We start from the raw sequence: 19418 nt of genomic DNA, 5'->3' as shown, positions 1-19418 counted from the left end.
ATACACATGATATACTGGAGAAGAAAAAAAATCTTAGTATATTTGTCCTTTTCTACAAATAAAAACATTGCTAAATCAATATAGCCTAGAAGCTAAATGACGTACAATATTAAGATTTAGTCAAGTTTTTTTTTTTTTTCCCTGACCTTTTTTTCTTGTTTTAAGCATATTTTTTTTCAGTTTATTCAGTAAACAAGACATAATACCATAAGCAATTTTCTTCTCGAGTAAATGCATCTTGATTTATTAATGTTTAATTTAGAGTGGAAAACAAGGCAAAAAATAAGAAAATAAATATAGTGGAGAAAATTAACCACAAGGATTATCTTGGATATTTTGCCTATTTTGCAATATATAATGTAGGAACACAATGCACAAAACATTTATTATATCTTGTTTATGTTTGCTGAACAGCAGATGTGTCAGGAAGAGACAAGGAAAGGTTTTCTTTCAAGAATCCATGAAGATTTTTTAAGACTCGAACGTCAGTAGAGGTCTCTTAGAAACACTTTTTAATAGAGTAAAATAAGCATTTATTATTATGATAGCTTCAACTTTCTGTGCAGTTTGTAAAATCAATACATATTTCAGATCTAAGGAAATTTTAAAAGGTGAATAGGGCATCAAAGTTTTTTTCATTTGTATTTATATATTTTTTTTAATTATATTTTTTATTTTTATTTTTTATTATTTGATGTGATTGATTGGATGAACCAGTGTGATGTAATGGAGGGAGGGAGCTTGCAGAAGTTTGTCCGCGCTGGCGTCCCATCCCTGTGGACGCTTCGTGCCATTGTCTCGTTGTCAAAAACAGTCTGCCTGTTCGGAAACTTAGCTGGGTAATTATAGTTCAGGCTTATTTCAAAAACTGCCAAATTTCGCAGAAACTGCTCAAGAAATTAGACTTTTTCTAGTGGCCCTCGTATGCAACAAGTAGTTGAACATAAAAAGAGCGTTTGTAGAGGAGTGAAGAGGTAAGAGACTGTGTTTGGCGTGTGTTGTTAATCGTGTTTTCGGTGTTTGATGTTTGTGTGATGAATCATTGAGGTGAAAAACGTGAGGAATGTAAACTTCGGTCTTCCCCACTCTGTCCTCATTCATTTCAGTTCTACCGGTTTGGTGTCTTTTTCTCTCTCTATTTGTAGTTTCGCTTTGTTTAGTTTCGGAGCGCTTTTGCATTAGTATACTGCTGTCGCGTGCTTAGTCCTTTTTTATGTTTTCTGTCAATGTGTAGCAAAACACAGTCGATACTCGTATCTTTTGACCCTAAATTTGAACCAGCTTTTAATCAGCCATCGTGTTTTAGATTATAGACTCGATTTACATTTAGTTTCCATGTGTTTACTTTCTAAAATGCCTTATATATTAATTTTACAGGTGATTTATTGGAATGGCTTCTTTTACTTTCATTCTTTTTTATTTTATTGAGATTTCTTAAGGCAATAAATGTATTATTTAAAAAAATAATTCACAAATATTTTTCTTAAGGCAACCACCTATTGGTTATTTATAGGTGCTTACATGTGATTTCTCAAGAGAAAGTCTTGTTTATAAATAGTATTTGTATTTCAAGTATACTATTATAAATAATTATACATCCATCTATTTTTTTTTTGCTGATAAAATATTTAACTTGTTCTGTAACATGAATATTTTATCAGCTTTTTTCGAAAAGCTCTTGCCAAAGCTCATTCTTTGCAGTGCATTATGACTCTAGATGCATGTCTCATAAGTAATTGTATTTAATGAGCAAGTGCTGAACTGTCTATCTGTTGGGACACTCACAGTGACCAAATAAACTAGTTTGGCCCTGTCAGTTGAGCACTAACCAAAGTCTGTCTTTCATGAGAATAGGTGTTGCTGAATGGCATGAGTTGTTGAGCAGTGTCAGTAGTCATGGCCGAGCTGGAGGTGGATCAGTCCAACCTGCCCAGAATCCAGGAGGGTAAGACCTGTCTGACATGCACATGTTGCTTGTGGTTATGACTCTGTGTGTTTGTGCACATTGCAGACCTTTTCATTTAAGAAGAGTTGTATGATACACATCATGTGTATACTTGATGTGTGTGTGTCACATCCTTCTGTGGACTCTTGATTGTTGATTCCCGCTCTGATTTTCAGATGTCTCATTCTGCTGTCATATCCAAAGAAATGCATGCACTATACTGATAAGTCTGAGATCTGATTAACATTCCAGACATCTGCTGTATATCTGGGAAGCAAAAAAAAAAAAAAGCTGTCTACCTTCCACTGGTGAAAGAATGTTTCCACATGGCCATGTTTGCTCAAGTATTATCTCTTAGGTATCCTGTATTTTGATATTGACCCACTGCTTCTTCTGAAGGGGGAAATATTTCTGATGATTTTCCTTTCCGTTCCCATTCTGTACACAATGCTTTTATTGTTTTGCTTTGTTTTTTCACGCTTAAACAAGCACTGGCTGTTAAACAAAGACCCTATTAGACCACCATGTTGTCACCCACTTAACTAATGTCTAGGCTTTTGTAGATATGTACAGTACTTACTTTGCCATGTTTCTTTTTACATTGGGTTTACATCCTTTTTTACATGGCCTGTGAGCAACTATGTTTTCATTTCCTCAGTTTGTTTTCAGTATAGTTCACCATAACATTGTGTAATACATATATCATAGTGAGTTCTCTTTGTCTTCACTCTTCTGTTATGAGTTCCCGTGGATGTGTTTTAGCTCTGGTTGTTCTCTTGACCTAGTCTTGGGAATGTTGTCTCTATAAACCAGTTCCCTTGAGAAAAAGCAGCCTCTTTCCTCTCTGCACTTTAACCCCTTTGCATCCCTCACTCCCTGCTTTCAATGGCCTTTGTCCTATTTATGCTGTGAAACCTCTGCCCAGTGGTCCACTTCATACCACCGTTCAAATATTTGGTATCAGTAAAAATTAATTTTCTGAAATTAATTAATACTTTTATTTAGCAAGGACCCATTAAACTGAAAATAGCGTTGCCGTTTTTGATCAAGCACAGCCTCGGTGAAATGGACTGATCCATCTCAGACTTCCTTTCTCCACTCACTGGTCTGTCAAGCTCTTTTTTGTTTTGTTTTGTCCCAGTGTTGTCTGTCTGTAACTGATGACGGCTGTATCTTTTAAGGTGGTTTAGCAATTTACACACTTGTGTCAAAAATCTTGTTTCATATATGCTTTCAAACATAGATTTGTCTTTGTAATATGATCATGTTTTTTTTTTGGCTCTGCTTCTGCAAAACTAGTTGGACAACTTTATGTCCACACCCTCTTGCCTGCCAATCCACCCAGCGCCCCAATCTGACACCTGAACGCTGAGGTCAGAAGCGGGCCTGTAGGCTCAAATCCCTCTTCCTGAAATGAGAGGAGTGTATGCAGAGCAGGTTAGCAGGTGCTTAAGCTGTCGAGAAGACTTTCTAAGTGGAGTTTAACACAGGTGTACAGCTTCTCCTTCCTCTATTGGAAAAAAATGTATGATCCTTTCAGCGTGTGAATCTGTAAGTGTTTTATTTTTATTTTGTTGACTGCATGTTCAGAGATACAAACCTAAGAACTCTTGCTGTTGTTGGTGGGCCTGTAGATGAAGATGAGTAGAAATCCCCAGCATTGCCTATGCCTAATCTGTAGGTTGATCAATCTTATCAGTTTAGGGGTAGTTTGAAGGATGATCAGTGTTTAGAAAGGAGAACAATACGTTTTCATGAGCAAACCTTATCAACGTAGTAAATCTTATTGTCAGTAGTTCATTCTGTTGTCCTTGTGTTATCAGGATTGTTTTGACTGAAGGAATCAGACCAGATGTTTTTAATAACTGGCTGTAGGTGTATGTACTTGGCTAGCATAAGCTTCACATATCTTTTGCTGTCTTATGCTTCCTGAGAACAGTAGCTATGATTACATGCATATATATTTAATTTTCTAGACTGATAGCTCAATCATTTCCCAATATATTTAATGTACCTCAGTCTGAAATATAGATGGAGATTGATCCAAATTGAGTCGATTGACGTAGGATCTTACATAATTTGTGAAATGTGAGAACAATTATTGTATACTGTTCAAAAGTTTGGGCAACTGTTTTTAAAAGAAGTCTCTTGTGCTTACCAAGGCTGAATTTAATTGCTAAAAAATACGGTAAAATGGTAATATTGTGGACTTTTTTTTTTTCCAGGACTTTTTTACTGACTTGTGAACAGTAGTGTACACAGCTTAAAATATAGTTATCATCAAGTATAAAAAATATGCATTAGTAAACTTATCAACATGAAAATGCTTATTTGCATCATTTTAAATATATTAAAAAGAAAAAACTCTAGTTTTGTACTAACTGCTTATTTTTAAGCTTCTCACTGTAACATGCAGGCCATATCATGCATTTTGTTCTCAATAAATGAAATGCAGATACTGTAGATGTTTTCATTGGATTTCAGTGTATTTAAAATCTGCAATCAGATTGAAAGGTTTCAGATGCAGACATCGATTCAGATTCTGATGCCCTATCCTTACATAAAAAACACATACAATACAGTATATATGGATTCACAAACATTTTTGCAGTGTAATTCTCTTGATGTTTTTAGTCAAGTTCCAGTTCTATTCGTGCCCTGTCCCCAGGCAGAAAGTATATTGGCTGCTGGTCAAAACAAACCAGCTACTGAGTCTTCAGAGCCCGACATTAACGCCACCAATCTCACTATCCTTCTGCTCAGCTTAATGTATCTTTTCTGATGCTGGCACATCTGGAAACCATTCTTTCTGTGTGCAGGCGTATGTGTGTGCGCACTGAGTGGATGGATGTGTGAGGGCATTGTTGGGAGGTGCTTGTGTGACCTGATATGGGTTATCGCAATATGCAGCAGGTGGGCTCAAGCAGGAAATACATTTTTCTTTGGATACCCAAACGGTTGCAGTTAAACTTAGGATACCCTACAGTTGGATTATTTTTCTCTGCTCACATTTTTAGGCGGTCGCTAGTTTTGGTAGGTTTCACCCCACCAGACAGGATGGCTGAGCCTCACAGCTATACATAGATTTCCACCAGCTGCTCAGGTCAGAGGTTGTGCTGAAGTCAGGATGTCTCCATTAGGATATTATGTTCATGCTGCTCTAATTCAGCATAATTGCCCTGAAGAAAAATCAGATGTAGTGTCATGTATGTGTTTCAGGCTTTTGAGTGTGAAAAGATTTAGTAAAACGCTCCTTTAGTTTTTTTCTTTCTTTTTACTGCTCTCAGGGTCTGTAATGTTCACCGCTCTGACCGCAGGTCCAGCTCTAGTGCTACGGCCTCAGACTCCAGCTGTTGTGTCAATTACAGACTGTATGTTCCCCTCAGAAACTCTCTGCGGCTCTGCCGGCTTGTATATCCCTGAATTTGAGGTTGCTTTTGACTAAATTTGTATTTTGCTTACATGGTTTGTGGATATCCTGAGGGGCGGCACACACAGCGTGGTTGTTGAAGGTTTTTTTTGCCATAAGCATAGTTATGAGAGCCATTTATGTGTTAGTTTGGTAACAACAATGACACTGAGTTAATCTACACTACTCAACGTTCACCACAACATGTAGCACAACCTATGTCGAATTTTCTGTAACTCCTTGAGGGATTCTGCAATGTCATGTCAGTAAATGCAGAACACTGTATTGAGCGTTTTTAGTTTCACTGAATAGAGTGGGCATCCCAAGGGATAATTAAGAAAATGGCAATGCACAAAAAAATCAATGTGATTAATCAGTCAAATCATCAAAATTATTAAAAATTAAAGAGATTTGAGGAGTCAACCTAGTGTTTATTTAACTTATCCAAAAGATCTTTTATGCTCAGCTTTCATATACAGTATATATTTTATGTAAATATAGAACAGCATGAAAGACAGTCAAGAGCTGTACTTTTCAGTTCACATGATAATTCGTTAAGTTTAGAGTTTACTGTCTGTGACTCAATGCTTTTGCTTCTTGTGAATTTCTTTAATGTTCCAGGTTCTGTTGAACTTGACAGCATCAAAATCCTGCTGATTACCACCGAAAATAATGCATGCCTAGATCTTCATCACCTAGAACATTAGTACTACCGCTAAAAGAGCTATTCAGACCATTTTCAAGGTCAAATAATGAAAAAGCTGAGCTCAATCTTCATATTTCTGCTTTCTGGTAGCATAACCGCTGAAATGCTTTGCCCCATAGAAATTACTTTGGTTTCGCAAACTGAGAAATTATTTTCAACACGGATTCCTTTTAATTTTTTTCCTACAGCAGCTAGAGTCTCCCTGTGATGTCAGTTATTTTAACACAGGGTTTAAAATGAAATGTGACCCTTACAGGACCAAAACCACAAGTGTAATTTTGTTTTTAACTTTCCTGGGTCCGTTTTTGTCATGGAGACTGTTATTATGGCTTTATGAAATATGAGTGTCTCCTTTTTAAACTTAGTGTATAAAGAATGTAAGACTTTTTTTAATTGTTTTGAAATATGAGGCTTCACAAAAATAGTGCTATGAACACTTTTAAATGAACCTTTGAATTAGTTTACTAAAAGTGACCGCTAAAGACATGAAATAACACTGCATAGTCTCTGAACACATTTCCAAGTCTGTCACATTTTCTTTGACAAAGACTCCAGTTACAGCCTTGAATGTTTTAAATGCAAAAGATACTATACTTTTAAAATCTAAGAAATAAAGTTCAGCACTCAGCATCTCCTGATGTTGGTTCATGTTTCTGCATTTGTATTGAGTGTTGTTTCTGTCTGCAGTGTGCCAGTGTTTTGCTGTACTGGAAGATGGAGCTCTAGCTCATAACCTGCAGGAACAGGAAAGTAAGTCCCGTTCTCTTATTTCATCCGCCACACCTAAAGGATTTTAAAGCAAGCTTATTTTCTCAGTCTTCACATTCATCCATCTTTTGTAAACTTCTAAAGAGGGCTGGTGTTCACCCTCCTCGAAATGCAAGGGCGTAGCTGTAAATAAGATCTGTGAGTCAATGAGAACATGTGAGTCAATCTACATGTTTAATTAAAATATCCTGCTTGTTCAGACAAGATAGAGTTTAGTTTTTGATTGTTCTCTATGCAGCCGTTTACAGAGGTAGACTAAAATATGAATGCAATTGCCCATCACTAAATGGCATGTAAAAACTAAACAATCTGCTATTGATCAGATTGATTAAGTCTCTTTTTATTGAAACTTTTAAAAGTTTAAATATCCTGATATACAATACTGTCTAAAAGTTTGGCTCGGTAAGATGTTTAAAAGTCTAATCGTCACCAAGGATGCACTTATTTGATCAAAAACACAGGGAAAACTAATGTTGTAAATATGAAAAAAATGTGAAACTTGAAATGTATTTAAAATGGTATTTATTCCTATGATGGCAAAGCTGAATTTTCAGCATCATTACTCCTATCTTCAGTGTCACATGATCCTTCAGAAATCATTTTTTAATATGTTGATTTGGTGCTCAAGAAAATGTTTCTTATTGTTATCAATTTTGAAAACAGTTGTTCTGCTTAATATTTTTGTGGAAACTTAAAGAACAGAAATCTTTTGAAACATCATAAACGTCTTTACTGTCACTTTTGATTAATGTAATGCATCCTTGCTATAAAAAAGAAATAAAAAGTACTGATCCCAAAACTTGAACTGTAGTGTATCTTCCGTATGCTTTTCTGTAACATTATTTGCGTGCTGTCTCCAACAGTTGAGCAGTATTACACCTCAAATGTGCAGAGGAGTCAGCTGGTGCAGAGGGACATCAGAGTAGCCAAGAGACTCCAGGATGAGGAGGTGCAGACGGCTCAGATGCTTCAGCAACAGGCCACTCGCCAGCTGTAAGATTACACACACACACACAAACTGTCAGAGACCTCTATCAGATAGGACACTGTGTGTATTCAATGTTATTTACTGTATATGAGCAGTTCAGCTGATAGCATGTCCAAAGTCCACCACTGTCCCATAGTGTGACAGTCTGTGCTTCCTTTTTACATTAAGGAAACAGACATGTTTTTTTCAGTTGTTAATTTTCATTATTTCAATAATAAAATAAAATAAAAATTCAATAAAAAAATGTGTTTGTTTTTTTTCTCTTAGGGAGGAACGGGATTCGCAATACGCACAAATGATTCAGGGGGAGATCCAGCGGCGTGCGGAGGAGGCTCTAAGACGGGAGGTGGAGGACAAGGTGTGTAACACACTTCAGGCTCAGTAAACTTCACTCCTGTTTTTCATTTACACCTCTGAACTGCTTTGTCTGAGGCATCAAATGGATCAATAGTTAATGAGTCACTGTGGGACGCCAGTAAGCTGATTTATTCAGCTAGTCTCATGTGGAGTGTAAGTGCTGGCAAAGACCACACAGGAATGAACATCAAGCTGCTATAAAGCAAAAGTCACACTCAAAACTGTGCATTAATCAAATCCAGATGCATTGAACTTCAGCCCACCTTTTTTATAAGCCCCCCTAAGGGACATAAAAAGAAGTCTTCTTGTTCAGTGAGTCGTGGGCAAAAAAGCTGAGTGTGGAAATTTTCTCCAGAAATAAAAGGAAACCTATATGGATTTGCAGCTTTTCTTGGTGAGGTTCCATACATGTTGTTTCAGGTTTTTGTGTTGAAGGTGGTGTGGCATAGTGGTTAAAAAGCTTGCAGATTCAGACCCTGCAGGTGACCTTGTAATATTGTACTTCTAGTTGTTTACCATCAGCTAAATCTTAAAACTCAAAGTTAATAGAAATATGAAATCTAAGTTTCTGTTTATCTGATTTACAGTAAGGAACTTAAAATAGATTCGGGGAAACAGATAAATTAAAATACACCGTTTATAAGGTGTAGCTAAAAGACTGAAACAGAGTTTGTTAAAATGAGAAGTGTGAAAAATGTTTAAGTCACGTCTAATATTTCACCTCCTTGAGCATGTACAACTAAACCAGTGTTACTCAACCATGGGTGACTTAAAAATATTTAGATTAATAATTTATTTTATTATTAATATGTTAAGTTTTTTCGTTTATTATTGATATATTCAAATAACGAAACAAAAAAATAATAATCATGTGAACTAGAGTTATATAATAACTTCTGTTCTTTTTGTAAGATAACAGTTCTTAATTTCTGGAATCACAAAATGAGTCATGGATGATAAATGTATTATATTGTTGTATCCATGCTCCCAGTTTCTGTAAAGATATATAGTCTGAAAACAAGCAGCTTTTTCATAATTACAGCAGAAATATCAGGCATATTGTTGCCTATAAAGGAATATTGTATTGGACAACGGGGGCCTTTAAGTCAAAAAGGTTGAGAACCATGGCAATAAACAGAAAATGTCTGTCTTAACCATATTTATTCACTGTAATTGTGCTTAAAATAAGAAGGTCACCTTTTCAGTTCAATTAATTACATAAAATGTACTGTGTATTTAAAACAAAAATAAGAGCAGCACATTTCAACCCTCCTAAATCCATTTCCCCTAGACCTGCAGCATAAGGTGCATTACTACTTTTTGTTTTGCACAAATTCATAGATGAGAGAAAATATTTATGATTTAAACTAGAACAGAGTTAAATGTCTGTGAGAATTTAAACGTGTAGCAACAAGGTCCTTTGAATCTGGCTGGAAAAAATGTATAGTTCAACACAAATGCTTGTTCAGCTTTTATTTTCTCTCTCGAATTATGGTGCAGTGAACCTTGATTAAGGAGTCTTTTGTTCAGAGTTGTTTGAAGACATACAGCATGTGAGGTTTACTGTGGAAATCAAAGCATAAGTGTTTTTGGGAGGATCTTGGGAGTTGGAGAGTCCCGTGTGATTTAGATGGAAAAGCTGTAAATTGTTGGCTCAGCAGGTAGAAAAACTGAGTCAGAGAACACTGGCATATCAAGCAATTAGATCCTGACCACCTACTACCATTTACAGGTGATCTCAGAGATGTGGATTCCAGATCAATCTGAGTCAACGTCCCTGTGAGGCCTTTTAAAAAACAGTCCAATCATTTGACTAATTCGCAACGATAATTATGGGCATTTAAGATATTTTATTCCTGCAGGTATTTTCAGACTCATGAATCATGTCTTGGCCTACCAGCTGCACATTTTAGCCTTGTTTTGCAGTAAATATATCTAAACATCCTTAAACATGAATTAAAAGTAATAATTTTCAGAGAATAGATGTTGAATGCAAATTTCATTCAATTTGTATTTTTGTATGGTTAAAAAAAATTAGGATAAACTTCTGTAAATTTTATACTTGAAGCAAGGAAAAACTTTCCAGATATATTATCTGAAAATACATTTCACAGTTTTGCTTTTATATATACGTTACTGTGAAAACGCAACAAATGTACTGTGCAAATGTGACTTTGCATTGTTAATTAAGTATATAAAATATCATTTAATTTATACTTGCAGGTTGTTTTCAAACCCGAGTGGCATCTTTTGAACTTATAGGCCTCCCATATTGCAGTAAATGTCATTCCACTGCATTAATTATCAATATTTACACCCCTGCTGCCCTGTATTAATTAAAGCCTTTGAGGCACCAGGTCACATCTAAACATCATCTCCACACACTGCTGTGGACCCTGCTGTCCTGTCAGGCTCATACAGGAGCACAGAAGAGTAATGTCAAACATAATTCTCACCCAGCCATTCTAATTGTTGTGTACACAAGCAAACCACATCTGTTGGGATGTGTTCTTAAGAGTCCAGGTACCAGATAAGCTTTGAGTCAGACCCCTAGAGACAGGATCTGGTCCCTGTGTGGGGCACAATCTCTCAGCCCAGGACAGTGGAGTTAATTCGGTTAGTGCTGTGAAGTAAGAAATGTCAGTCTTAAAGGTTAAGGACATCAGGACCTGATGACAACAGACATAGAGAGACTTCACATAAGGAGGTTAACATGATTTAATGCTAAGGACTCCTTACTAAAATTATTAAAGTTGAAATTTTTTTTATGTGTGTGTGGAATAATATTAAATATGGTATAATACAGACAGCATGTTGTTTCCAAAATTAAATGACTGGCTATTTTGTCATCGTCTAAAGGCAAAGTGCTTCAAAATAATTTCTTGATAATATTTAAATTGAAGTTAATAGCATGAAGCCTTTTTTTCACTATATTAGTTTTTAGTTCTTCCTATTAGAAAAATCATGAAACATTAAAAACTCACAATTAATATCATCAGTCCAAAGCGTATTATTAAAACTCAATGTAAATTCTTTTTATTTTCTCCAAAGATATTCCACAGGCGCCTTAGCACAACCTTGTGGTTAATTTGAGTAAGAAACCCTGACCTATACCACTTCACTCTTCACTTTTCACTTACTGTTCTCACGTTTTCTCAGACAAACCTTGAAGAAATTTGTTATAAATAATCCGTCTTCTGAAGTCTTGCATTTGTTTCATTCATGTTTATTTATTTACAGCATTTGAATCCAAGTTCAGATTTTTAGCTCATTGTAAGTTTTATGATTGTTGAAATGAACCTGTAGTTTTGTCAATGAGAGCAAACTCTGGCATCTTTTGGTCAAGTCCTGTAAATCTCTGTCATATTCAGGGTATTGTCACATTTATAGCTGTTTTTGCAAGACTTAAAAGGACTTGCATCTTATAGCATTGTTAGAAATAACCAAGTGTGATGACAGTAGTGACTTACAAGCATATAAAAATGTTAGTGATGCTTTTTTTGCAGAAATTATAGTTTGTTACTTTATTATAAAATGTGTATGTATTTGGTCTTTATTTACATGATGGTAGTCATGTTATAAGATAAGATCACGTCAATGTGGTAAACATACTGTAATTGCTTAAGTTTAGATCCTTTTTGATGGTAAATTGTCAGTGGAAACTTCTGAGTCATTGTGGTCAGTGGTGCGATAAAATGTGGCCTCTGCTTCACAGTTTTGTTGCAAGCCGAGCGTGTGCCTGTTTGAAGATTCTGCATGGTGGGCTTTTTGCTTTAAGAACAGGCAGGTCTTTAGGCCTTTATACGCAAGCATGGAAATTCCCCTCTGTTGACGTACACCATCTTCACCAGTGTCAGTCTTGAATACGTGGGCGGATACAGTATATTTTTGTTAGAAGACCCACACTTTGGGTTTCACCTCAATGTGTCATCATCACTGAACGTTTTGACGTGCCAGTACAGCAGAGCACAGTAGCACTGGCAGTTTTGTAGCACTGGCCACACAATTGTATCACAAGAATAAAATGTCTGTTATTTTATTTGAAAACGACCACCACAAGTAGTGCAGTTTATCACAGGCATGTGACTGATAAAGGACGTTAATATTCCATACAGGGCACACAAAATACAAACCTTTTACCAGAAATGTTTTCAGACAAACATTTGATTTGCCTAAATGGCAGACTGCAGGAACATAACACCTCTTGCTTTACATTAAGTTAATTTTGTTTATATGACAAGATATCACTATTACACAATCCAAACAACATCCATCTGTTTTGGTTGAGCACTTGACTGCTTAATTTTCCTATAAATCATTAGAAAGGTCTAAAGTTTTATTATAAAATTTTAAATTAATATGATAAAAATGTGACGTAATTTCTTAATTTTTGTCAGGAAATCTTATGAGGAGAAATCGGAGAAAAAACTAGCTTTGATCTATATCATATGAGAAGTTTTGACTGATAAAACATGACCATAAACACAACAATATATGATTTATCTGTGGTGTTATAGAAATCTTGGATATTTTCATAGGAATAAAGTATATGTATAGGCTAATGCAAACCGACATGTTCATAGTAAGGAAATTTCTTTTATAATTCAAATAACATTATATATTATATAGAATAATATAATTTCTGCCTCATTCTATGATACGAAGCCTTGTCAGATCACACAATAAAATTATTTCAAACACTCGATTCTATTGGCGTTATGAAGTTTGGAGTAAAAAACTTGTCATTGAATGTTCTTTAGTTGTTCTTTAGTATTACAGAAAGATATTCGGCACTTGTTGCTTTTTTAGATTAATATTTTTTTCCCCACTATAATCTGCAGCCATACTTTACATGCTTTTCTGTATTTATTAAAATCTTGTTAAACCACAACAGATCCCATTGAACATTATTATCTGTAATAATTAAGTTGGGTTTTATTTTTTGTTTTTAGGAAATTGCAAGAAGGATACAGGAAGAGGAAGAGCTTTGTGAGAGACACAGGAGCAGATACCAAAATAAAGATGGTAGAGGTAAAATAACAAAATTCATGGTGTTATTAGAGTGTTTTTATAAAATAGGTTGGTCAGGTATACTTGAGCCGCTCTTTTGCGTCAAGCAGGCTCACGTTCTGTTCACACTTACAGTGTTTCTATTGTGCAATAGAGCGGCGCTTTTGTATAGAATTAGAAAATCAAGTGATTCATGCATTTCATTGATTATCAGACATGTGAAATCTGATTTACTGTCTTAAAGGTGCTATAAGCGATTTAAAGCCCAAAAATAAATGTTCACATTCATCTAATCTTTCCTAACGATCCGCTAGCTGCCCGCTCCATAAGCAGGCCGTCGAAAAACCGCATCTCTGTAGGTCAATCACCCAAAAAATACCATCATGGTTATTCAAAGACACGAATAGTGATCGGGAAGGCTTTTGGAAGGTGGAAAGAATTGAATTGAAGAATTTAAAATTGGATGTTTCTTCTTGACAGGTGAGTAGCCGCTAATGCTGAATTTTTTGGGATGTGAACTGTGTGTGAAAATATCCTTCTTAAAAAAAAAAAAAAGTAAAGCTCGACTAGACTTGGGTAACTTTGGCTAACGTAGGCGACATTATGCTGAACATATATTATTTTAGGGATCTCACTTCAAAAACAAAGATAAGTAATGTCACCTCGCTGATGGCACCTGATCTTGTCACATGCATATACTTTTTTTAATCAAATGGTTGTTTGTATTGCATTTGATGCATTTGATGTTGTGTAATGTGACACCTTAGCATCTTTTAATTTCATCCCCAAAGAGTAGTCCATCATCTTTATGCAAATTTGGAATATTAAATCTACTAAAATAATACACAAACTTTGTTTCAACATGCAGTGTATTGTTAATGTATCCATCATACTGAATGACGCATATAGCCAGCTGGTCGTCTGCTTTTTAAATCCCACAAGACAAGACATGACTTCATGTGGGATGATGACTATCCCTGAGTAATAATGACCAGTTCAGTCATGTTTGGAATCCTGTTTTTAAAGTTGCCATGGTTACGCCATAACTTTTAATGTCTTGCAATAAAACCTGATTTTCTTTGATGGCCTAAACAGAGTTCGAGGAGAACGTCAAGCTTTCGTGTCTTCAAGTTTGATATAGTTTCCACTTCGTTTCGTGAAATAAGCCTAGTTAAAAGGGTTAGACACCTGTTGCTTTGGACTCAGTGACTTTCATTTTATGGACACAAAATGTTTTTTGTTTTTTTTTTGACCGAAGATAGTCACACTTTAGTAAAAGTAAATGATGACAGAATATTATTTTGAATTGAATCCAACTATTCCATTGAACTTCTATTGGCGTACTAACAACACCCTGAATCACTCTGAATTCAGTGAAGCCTAATTTTCACATCATGTAATGCATGTTTTAATGTTTCATTTGTCCTTTTTACTTCTAAACATAGCTTCATGAGTTAACTGTTTTATTCTGCATCCACCCGATTTCTAACAATTTGACAAATCCCCTGCTTTGTGTTTGCATGGTTGGTTTCACTAAAGAATCCAAAAGCATTCCTGCTCGTCCATACTCACCCCAGCCTGTTCACGCTCCTCACAACCGGTCTCCAACTAGAAGATGGCAGCTCTCCTCCTCACCCACCTACTCGGACTCTGAGGAGGACCTGATTGAGTACAGTAGGCCTACAGTAATACGGCAGGACCGCAAACCCGCTGTAGGGCAGAGGAAGCTGGTCAGCAGACCTTCCAGAACACATTTAGAGCAGGACGACAGGAGCTTTACCAGCCAGAGCAGCAGCAGCAGATCTTCACACCTGTCGGGTGGATGGGGTGATGTCATCAAGCTCATAAAGAACGATATGAGCGAGCAAGGCTACCTCAGCCACAGCTCTGAGGATGATCTCTTTGAACCCGTTTATAAACTTGAGAAAATACTGAGACAGAAGCAGCAGGTCTCTAGAAAGAGGCTGAGTCGCCACAGCAGTGTGAGGGAGGATCGTAGCAGAACGGGCCAGGGAGATGATTGCGGACGTAGGGAGAGTTTTAGGGAGAGACATGTTCATTTCCCGGATGAACGGAGGAGTAGCAGTTATACGACTAATGAAAATGGTTACAGTGACGCTACGGAAAGAGATCCGTGTTCAACAGGGATATTAAGGGATGATCACACACACCTCAGAGAAACTCAAGGTCTCCAGACTCCAGCTCAAGGGTTTCAACGGAACATTTCAATGAGACGTAGCTACCATGGTAACGTCAGGCGGACATCGGTGCGTGAGGGAAGGAGAACGTGCAGCGCAGATGATTCTAACTTGGCTAGAGCAAGACTCTCAAATAGAGCACCCCAGTTGATGGAGGTGGAAGTGGAGGATCGTTTGAGGGAGGTGGTGAGAGTCAGAAACACACGGCAGAGAGCTCGATCATTAGCCGAGGATGAAAGGAGGTTAGACATGGACCACAGGCATGGAGAGCGTAGAGTGAGGCGAAGTCAAAGCGAGCGCTGGCAGACCTTTGAGGAAGAAAGATCGAGCAGAGAGGAGATGGAGAGGGAGAGACGGATGCAGAGACACCAGTCTTCCGGAGCAGGTAACCTCTCTCTGAGCTCTGCAATGCGGCTGAGCCTGTCCCTACATCTGCTCATTGCTTTCCAATCAGTAAACAAGAGCTCCTGTGCATCCCTGTGTCCTTCTGGTGTACAATTTAGGAGTTTAAACCATTTTTGTGTGTGTGATCTGCTTTTTTTCAAGCTTAACACCTCCTCCAGATCTCATCCTCATTTCTCAAAAATCTCTCCTACAGCAGCATCAGTTGCTGGGATTTTCTTGCGTTTCTTTTTGATTTGGCTCTTACTTTGTCTCCTTTGAGGTATGTTTCCAGGGATATAATCTACCCTGTAGGATTCCTACTGTTTAATTAATAGGAAATCTACTTACTTTTCTCAGCCAATCCTGTTTCGTGGGGGCCACCTTCTATTAGAGATTAGTTCCACCCCTAATCAAACACACCTGAGGCTGCGTCCCAAAACTAAAAAAATGCTGCATCCCAAGGTAAGGCATCAAGGCACGTCCGAATCCAATTTAGCTTCACTTCTTCTCTCCTGAGATACCTCCATCAGATCGATTTATTTGTTACGTTTTTGGACGCAGCCAGTGTCTTCAGGATTATTAGAAACTTCCAAATGGTTTGTTGGAGCTTAAGTCTGTGGGACAGTGGCCCTCCAGGAGCAGGAATAGACACCCCTGGTCTAGGTTGAAGGTGAAAACCCTGTCTTGTCTCAACATTACCTGGTTTTTGATTCTGCCCTTATTCCCTAACAGGATCTGCTTTTAGGAGTGGAATGGCTGCTCTTAACTTGGGAGAGCTGGAGCAAGTGCTGGAGGATGAGGAGCTGGCCCGCAGGCTTCAGGAAGAGGAGGAGAGATTGGTCGAAGAGGTGAATTCAACTAAAAGTGCAAATATACAATACAGTAAAGTACGGAAGTGGCCAAAAGTGATGTCGGGCGGATATATTTGGTTTTAATGACTGTACAAGTTTGATTAAACCATCAAAATACGAGGAAAATATTTTAGACTTTTTAAAAATGTTTTAAATAGGAGGGAAGAACAAAACACTAAACTTGGTTTAGGTATTTGTCTTACAAAATTAAACTACAGCTACATGTTTTATTCTACTATGCAATGCAAAAAATGCATAGAAAGTGAAAAAGTTTCTGGAAAACGAACAATAATCATTTATGTTTTGTTTGTTTTCTCTTGCATGTTCATAGTTTGAATGACTGCCTGGCCAAAAATGATGTATAATTTTTCAATTAAAACCATTGCCTCCAAGCACAACTACGTTATATGCTTCACAGCATTGGTAATAATATTTGAATAAAGGCGTCAATTTTCCTAAGCCCGACACACTTTTGCCCTGTATATACCAGTCAATCCTGCTCCTGGATTGACACTTTCCCGCCAAGTTTAGCTCCAACACGCATGCCTTTTAAGGTTTTTTGTTTAATTAGAGCTGTAGCTAAACTCTCGCAAGATTGGACACCCCTGGTATATACACCTATTAGTCCCTCAGAAATGAAGTCTTGTAATCCTATCAATGACAGTAGCAAATGTACTCAAAGCATTGTAAGCTGAAGTTGTTTTTTTTCTCTTTTCACATAGACTCGGCCTGGTTCCTCTCCTCTTAGAAGGGACTGTCCTGTTGGAGACTTCAGAGCGGCACAGGTTGCTCAAGATGAGGTGTGAAGAGGTTGAATGAAAGGGCTGCTTTAATCCCAACGCATGAAAAGTGGGTAATACATTTCTCGTTTTGTGATAGGAAATTGCACGTTTCATGCAGAAACAGGAGATAAAGGCTAAACGGAGATCTCGTGAGCTGGAGTCTTTTGGACCTGGGTGGGAATACAGGGAGAATGACAGGAGAACAGTGTGTGACAGACAGGTACCACACCTTTAGAGTGATACTATCTTTTGTTACTGTTTTACCGTTTACTCTTTACTAACTAAAAAAGAATTCCAATCCTTTTGCATGACATGACATTTGGAAATTGGTGCTGTTAAACATGCCTTTTGACTTGCTCACATAAATTCATCATGGTGATTCATCAGTATATTGGCACGTTCTTTTAAAATGTTTATCTTTTAAGGGTGACTCACACTAACTCCATATGGAGCCAAATTTAAAAAGAGTGAATCAGCCTTTAGTAGACCTGTTTTTACAAAAGAATTTTGAAGGAATTTTTCTGTTGAACATAAAGAGGCGGAGATTGGATTCCGAAGGTCTTCAATCCCCAGTTGATGACCTCATCCCTGGTCACAATTCCATGACCATGTAAGTCACTATTTTCTCGATACTCTTGTATACAGCTTATATACAGCTCATTCAGGACAATCCCTTAATATTCTCTGGTGACGCTAAAGGCAAGCGCAAGCCATCAGGAATATTGCAGAAGAGCTGGACCCCACCTTTCAAAGGAAGGATGCAGCTGAAGCAGGACAAATGAATGGTGCTTTCATTCATTCAAATTACAAAGGGTTTCTACCATAATTCTAAATTGTAACAAAACAATAATTATAAATGGTGTAATTTTCAGGTCCCTGTCTAAATCAAACTTCACAAGTAGGCTTGTACAATCCCTTGGAAGAACCTACATTTGTGCCACCCACAAAACGACAGGGTGACAAACCGGGACAAGCAAAGCCCAAGGAGAAAAAAGAAAATTCCAAACAGAAAGACAACTGCAAGCAGCAGTGATGCTGGACAAATGAACTGCAATAATGAATTCATGACCATTAAAGATATGCATTCATGTCCTGACAGGCTCGGGCTTTCCAGTCTTCTGCTTTCTCGAAGGCTTGTGGAATACTTTTTTTCAACCAACAAATCAACTTGCAAAATGGGGACACTCCATCCAGATAATGCTGCTATTACTAGTGAACATCTGTCTAGGTCATGTCATGCTTTTTTGGTTTAACTGTTTCATTTTTGTTTAGCAGCTGGTTATACAGTAGGCTGGTGTGTCACCACAGTGGGAAAGCTCCCTCTAATAGTACCTGGCATTAGACATGACTTCTGGGAAAACCAGAATGTTTTGATAAAGGATGTTGACACATGGTTGAGTTAAGCTCTGGAGTTTTCTGTATTAATGGGAATCTATGAAGATATCCAGGTGGGCATTTTTTTAGAATTACTTGGACCTTTTTTTTTTTCTTCTTTATTCCAGGAACTACACCAGTCTAAATTTGCCCAAAGTGTTATTTTCATTTCCATTTGTCTCCCTCATGTATGAATGTCTCTTATTGTAAGAAGTTACAATTTGCAAAAACAAATCATGCATTCAGATTGTAAAAATGAAATGTTTACTAATCTTAATATTATTACTAATAATATTCAGTGGTTTACAAGACTTTTCCGGCTTTGTAGTGTACATCAGCATAGTCTATAGTCTAAGGCTGGAGGAAATGTAACACAACATTTTTGTTCTATTTTTGTACTGATGCTGAGTGTCACTATTATACGTTTCCAATGTATTCAGTACAACAATGTTACATTTGATATGAATCTGTATGCCCTCTTCAATGATTATATAATGTTTCGAAAATGCTTTGTACAGAAGACAGATACAATTATAATATCAATATCGTTCTGGATGTCAGAAAGATCTCAATAAACAAGTTTTACACTTACAGCAGAAATTGTGTGGATTTAAATGTGGACTATATATAGAGAGGTTAAGACTTT

General features: G+C 37.0%; 1 protein-coding gene across 3 annotated transcripts; it reads left to right on the top strand.

The window, feature by feature from the left end:
• The first annotated feature begins 746 nt into the window (after positions 1 to 746).
• On the top strand, positions 747 to 19365 carry ccdc187 (coiled-coil domain containing 187). 3 transcript variants are annotated; one of them, XM_089124726.1, is made up of 13 exons: positions 749 to 974; positions 1855 to 1945; positions 6748 to 6810; positions 7692 to 7821; positions 8084 to 8174; positions 13126 to 13204; positions 14723 to 15766; positions 16498 to 16613; positions 17339 to 17416; positions 17496 to 17618; positions 17935 to 18008; positions 18098 to 18183; positions 18271 to 19365. In XM_089124726.1, exons 2-13 carry the CDS (start codon positions 1897 to 1899, stop codon positions 18429 to 18431), a joined length of 2094 nt encoding a protein of 697 aa, XP_088980852.1. In that variant the 5' UTR covers positions 749 to 974; positions 1855 to 1896; the 3' UTR covers positions 18432 to 19365. The 3 variants fall into 3 exon arrangements, with proteins under 3 accessions (XP_088980853.1, XP_088980852.1, XP_088980854.1); XM_089124727.1 differs by lacking the exon at positions 18098 to 18183 and having other exon boundaries at positions 747 to 974; XM_089124728.1 differs by lacking the exon at positions 14723 to 15766 and having other exon boundaries at positions 753 to 974.
• The last annotated feature ends 53 nt before the right edge of the window (positions 19366 to 19418 follow it).

This window comes from Pimephales promelas, chromosome 20 (assembly GCF_988280905.1).
Source record: "Pimephales promelas chromosome 20, fPimPro1.hap1.1, whole genome shotgun sequence".
Lineage (NCBI taxonomy): Eukaryota > Metazoa > Chordata > Actinopteri > Cypriniformes > Leuciscidae > Pimephales > Pimephales promelas.
Note: the sequence above shows the minus strand (reverse complement) of the source record. Positions and strands in the feature narration are given on the sequence as shown.

Bases quoted from the DNA above. Each gene is read 5' to 3' on its own strand.
- ccdc187 (XM_089124726.1), top strand. From the start codon at position 1,897: ATGGCCGAGCTGGAGGTGGATCAGTCCAACCTGCCCAGAATCCAGGAG. The intron at 17,619-17,934 runs GTACCACACCTT...TTGAACATAAAG, and splicing joins GAACAGTGTGTGACAGACAG to AGGCGGAGATTGGATTCCGA. The intron at 18,184-18,270 runs GTGCTTTCATTC...TGTAATTTTCAG, and splicing joins TGAAGCAGGACAAATGAATG to GTCCCTGTCTAAATCAAACT.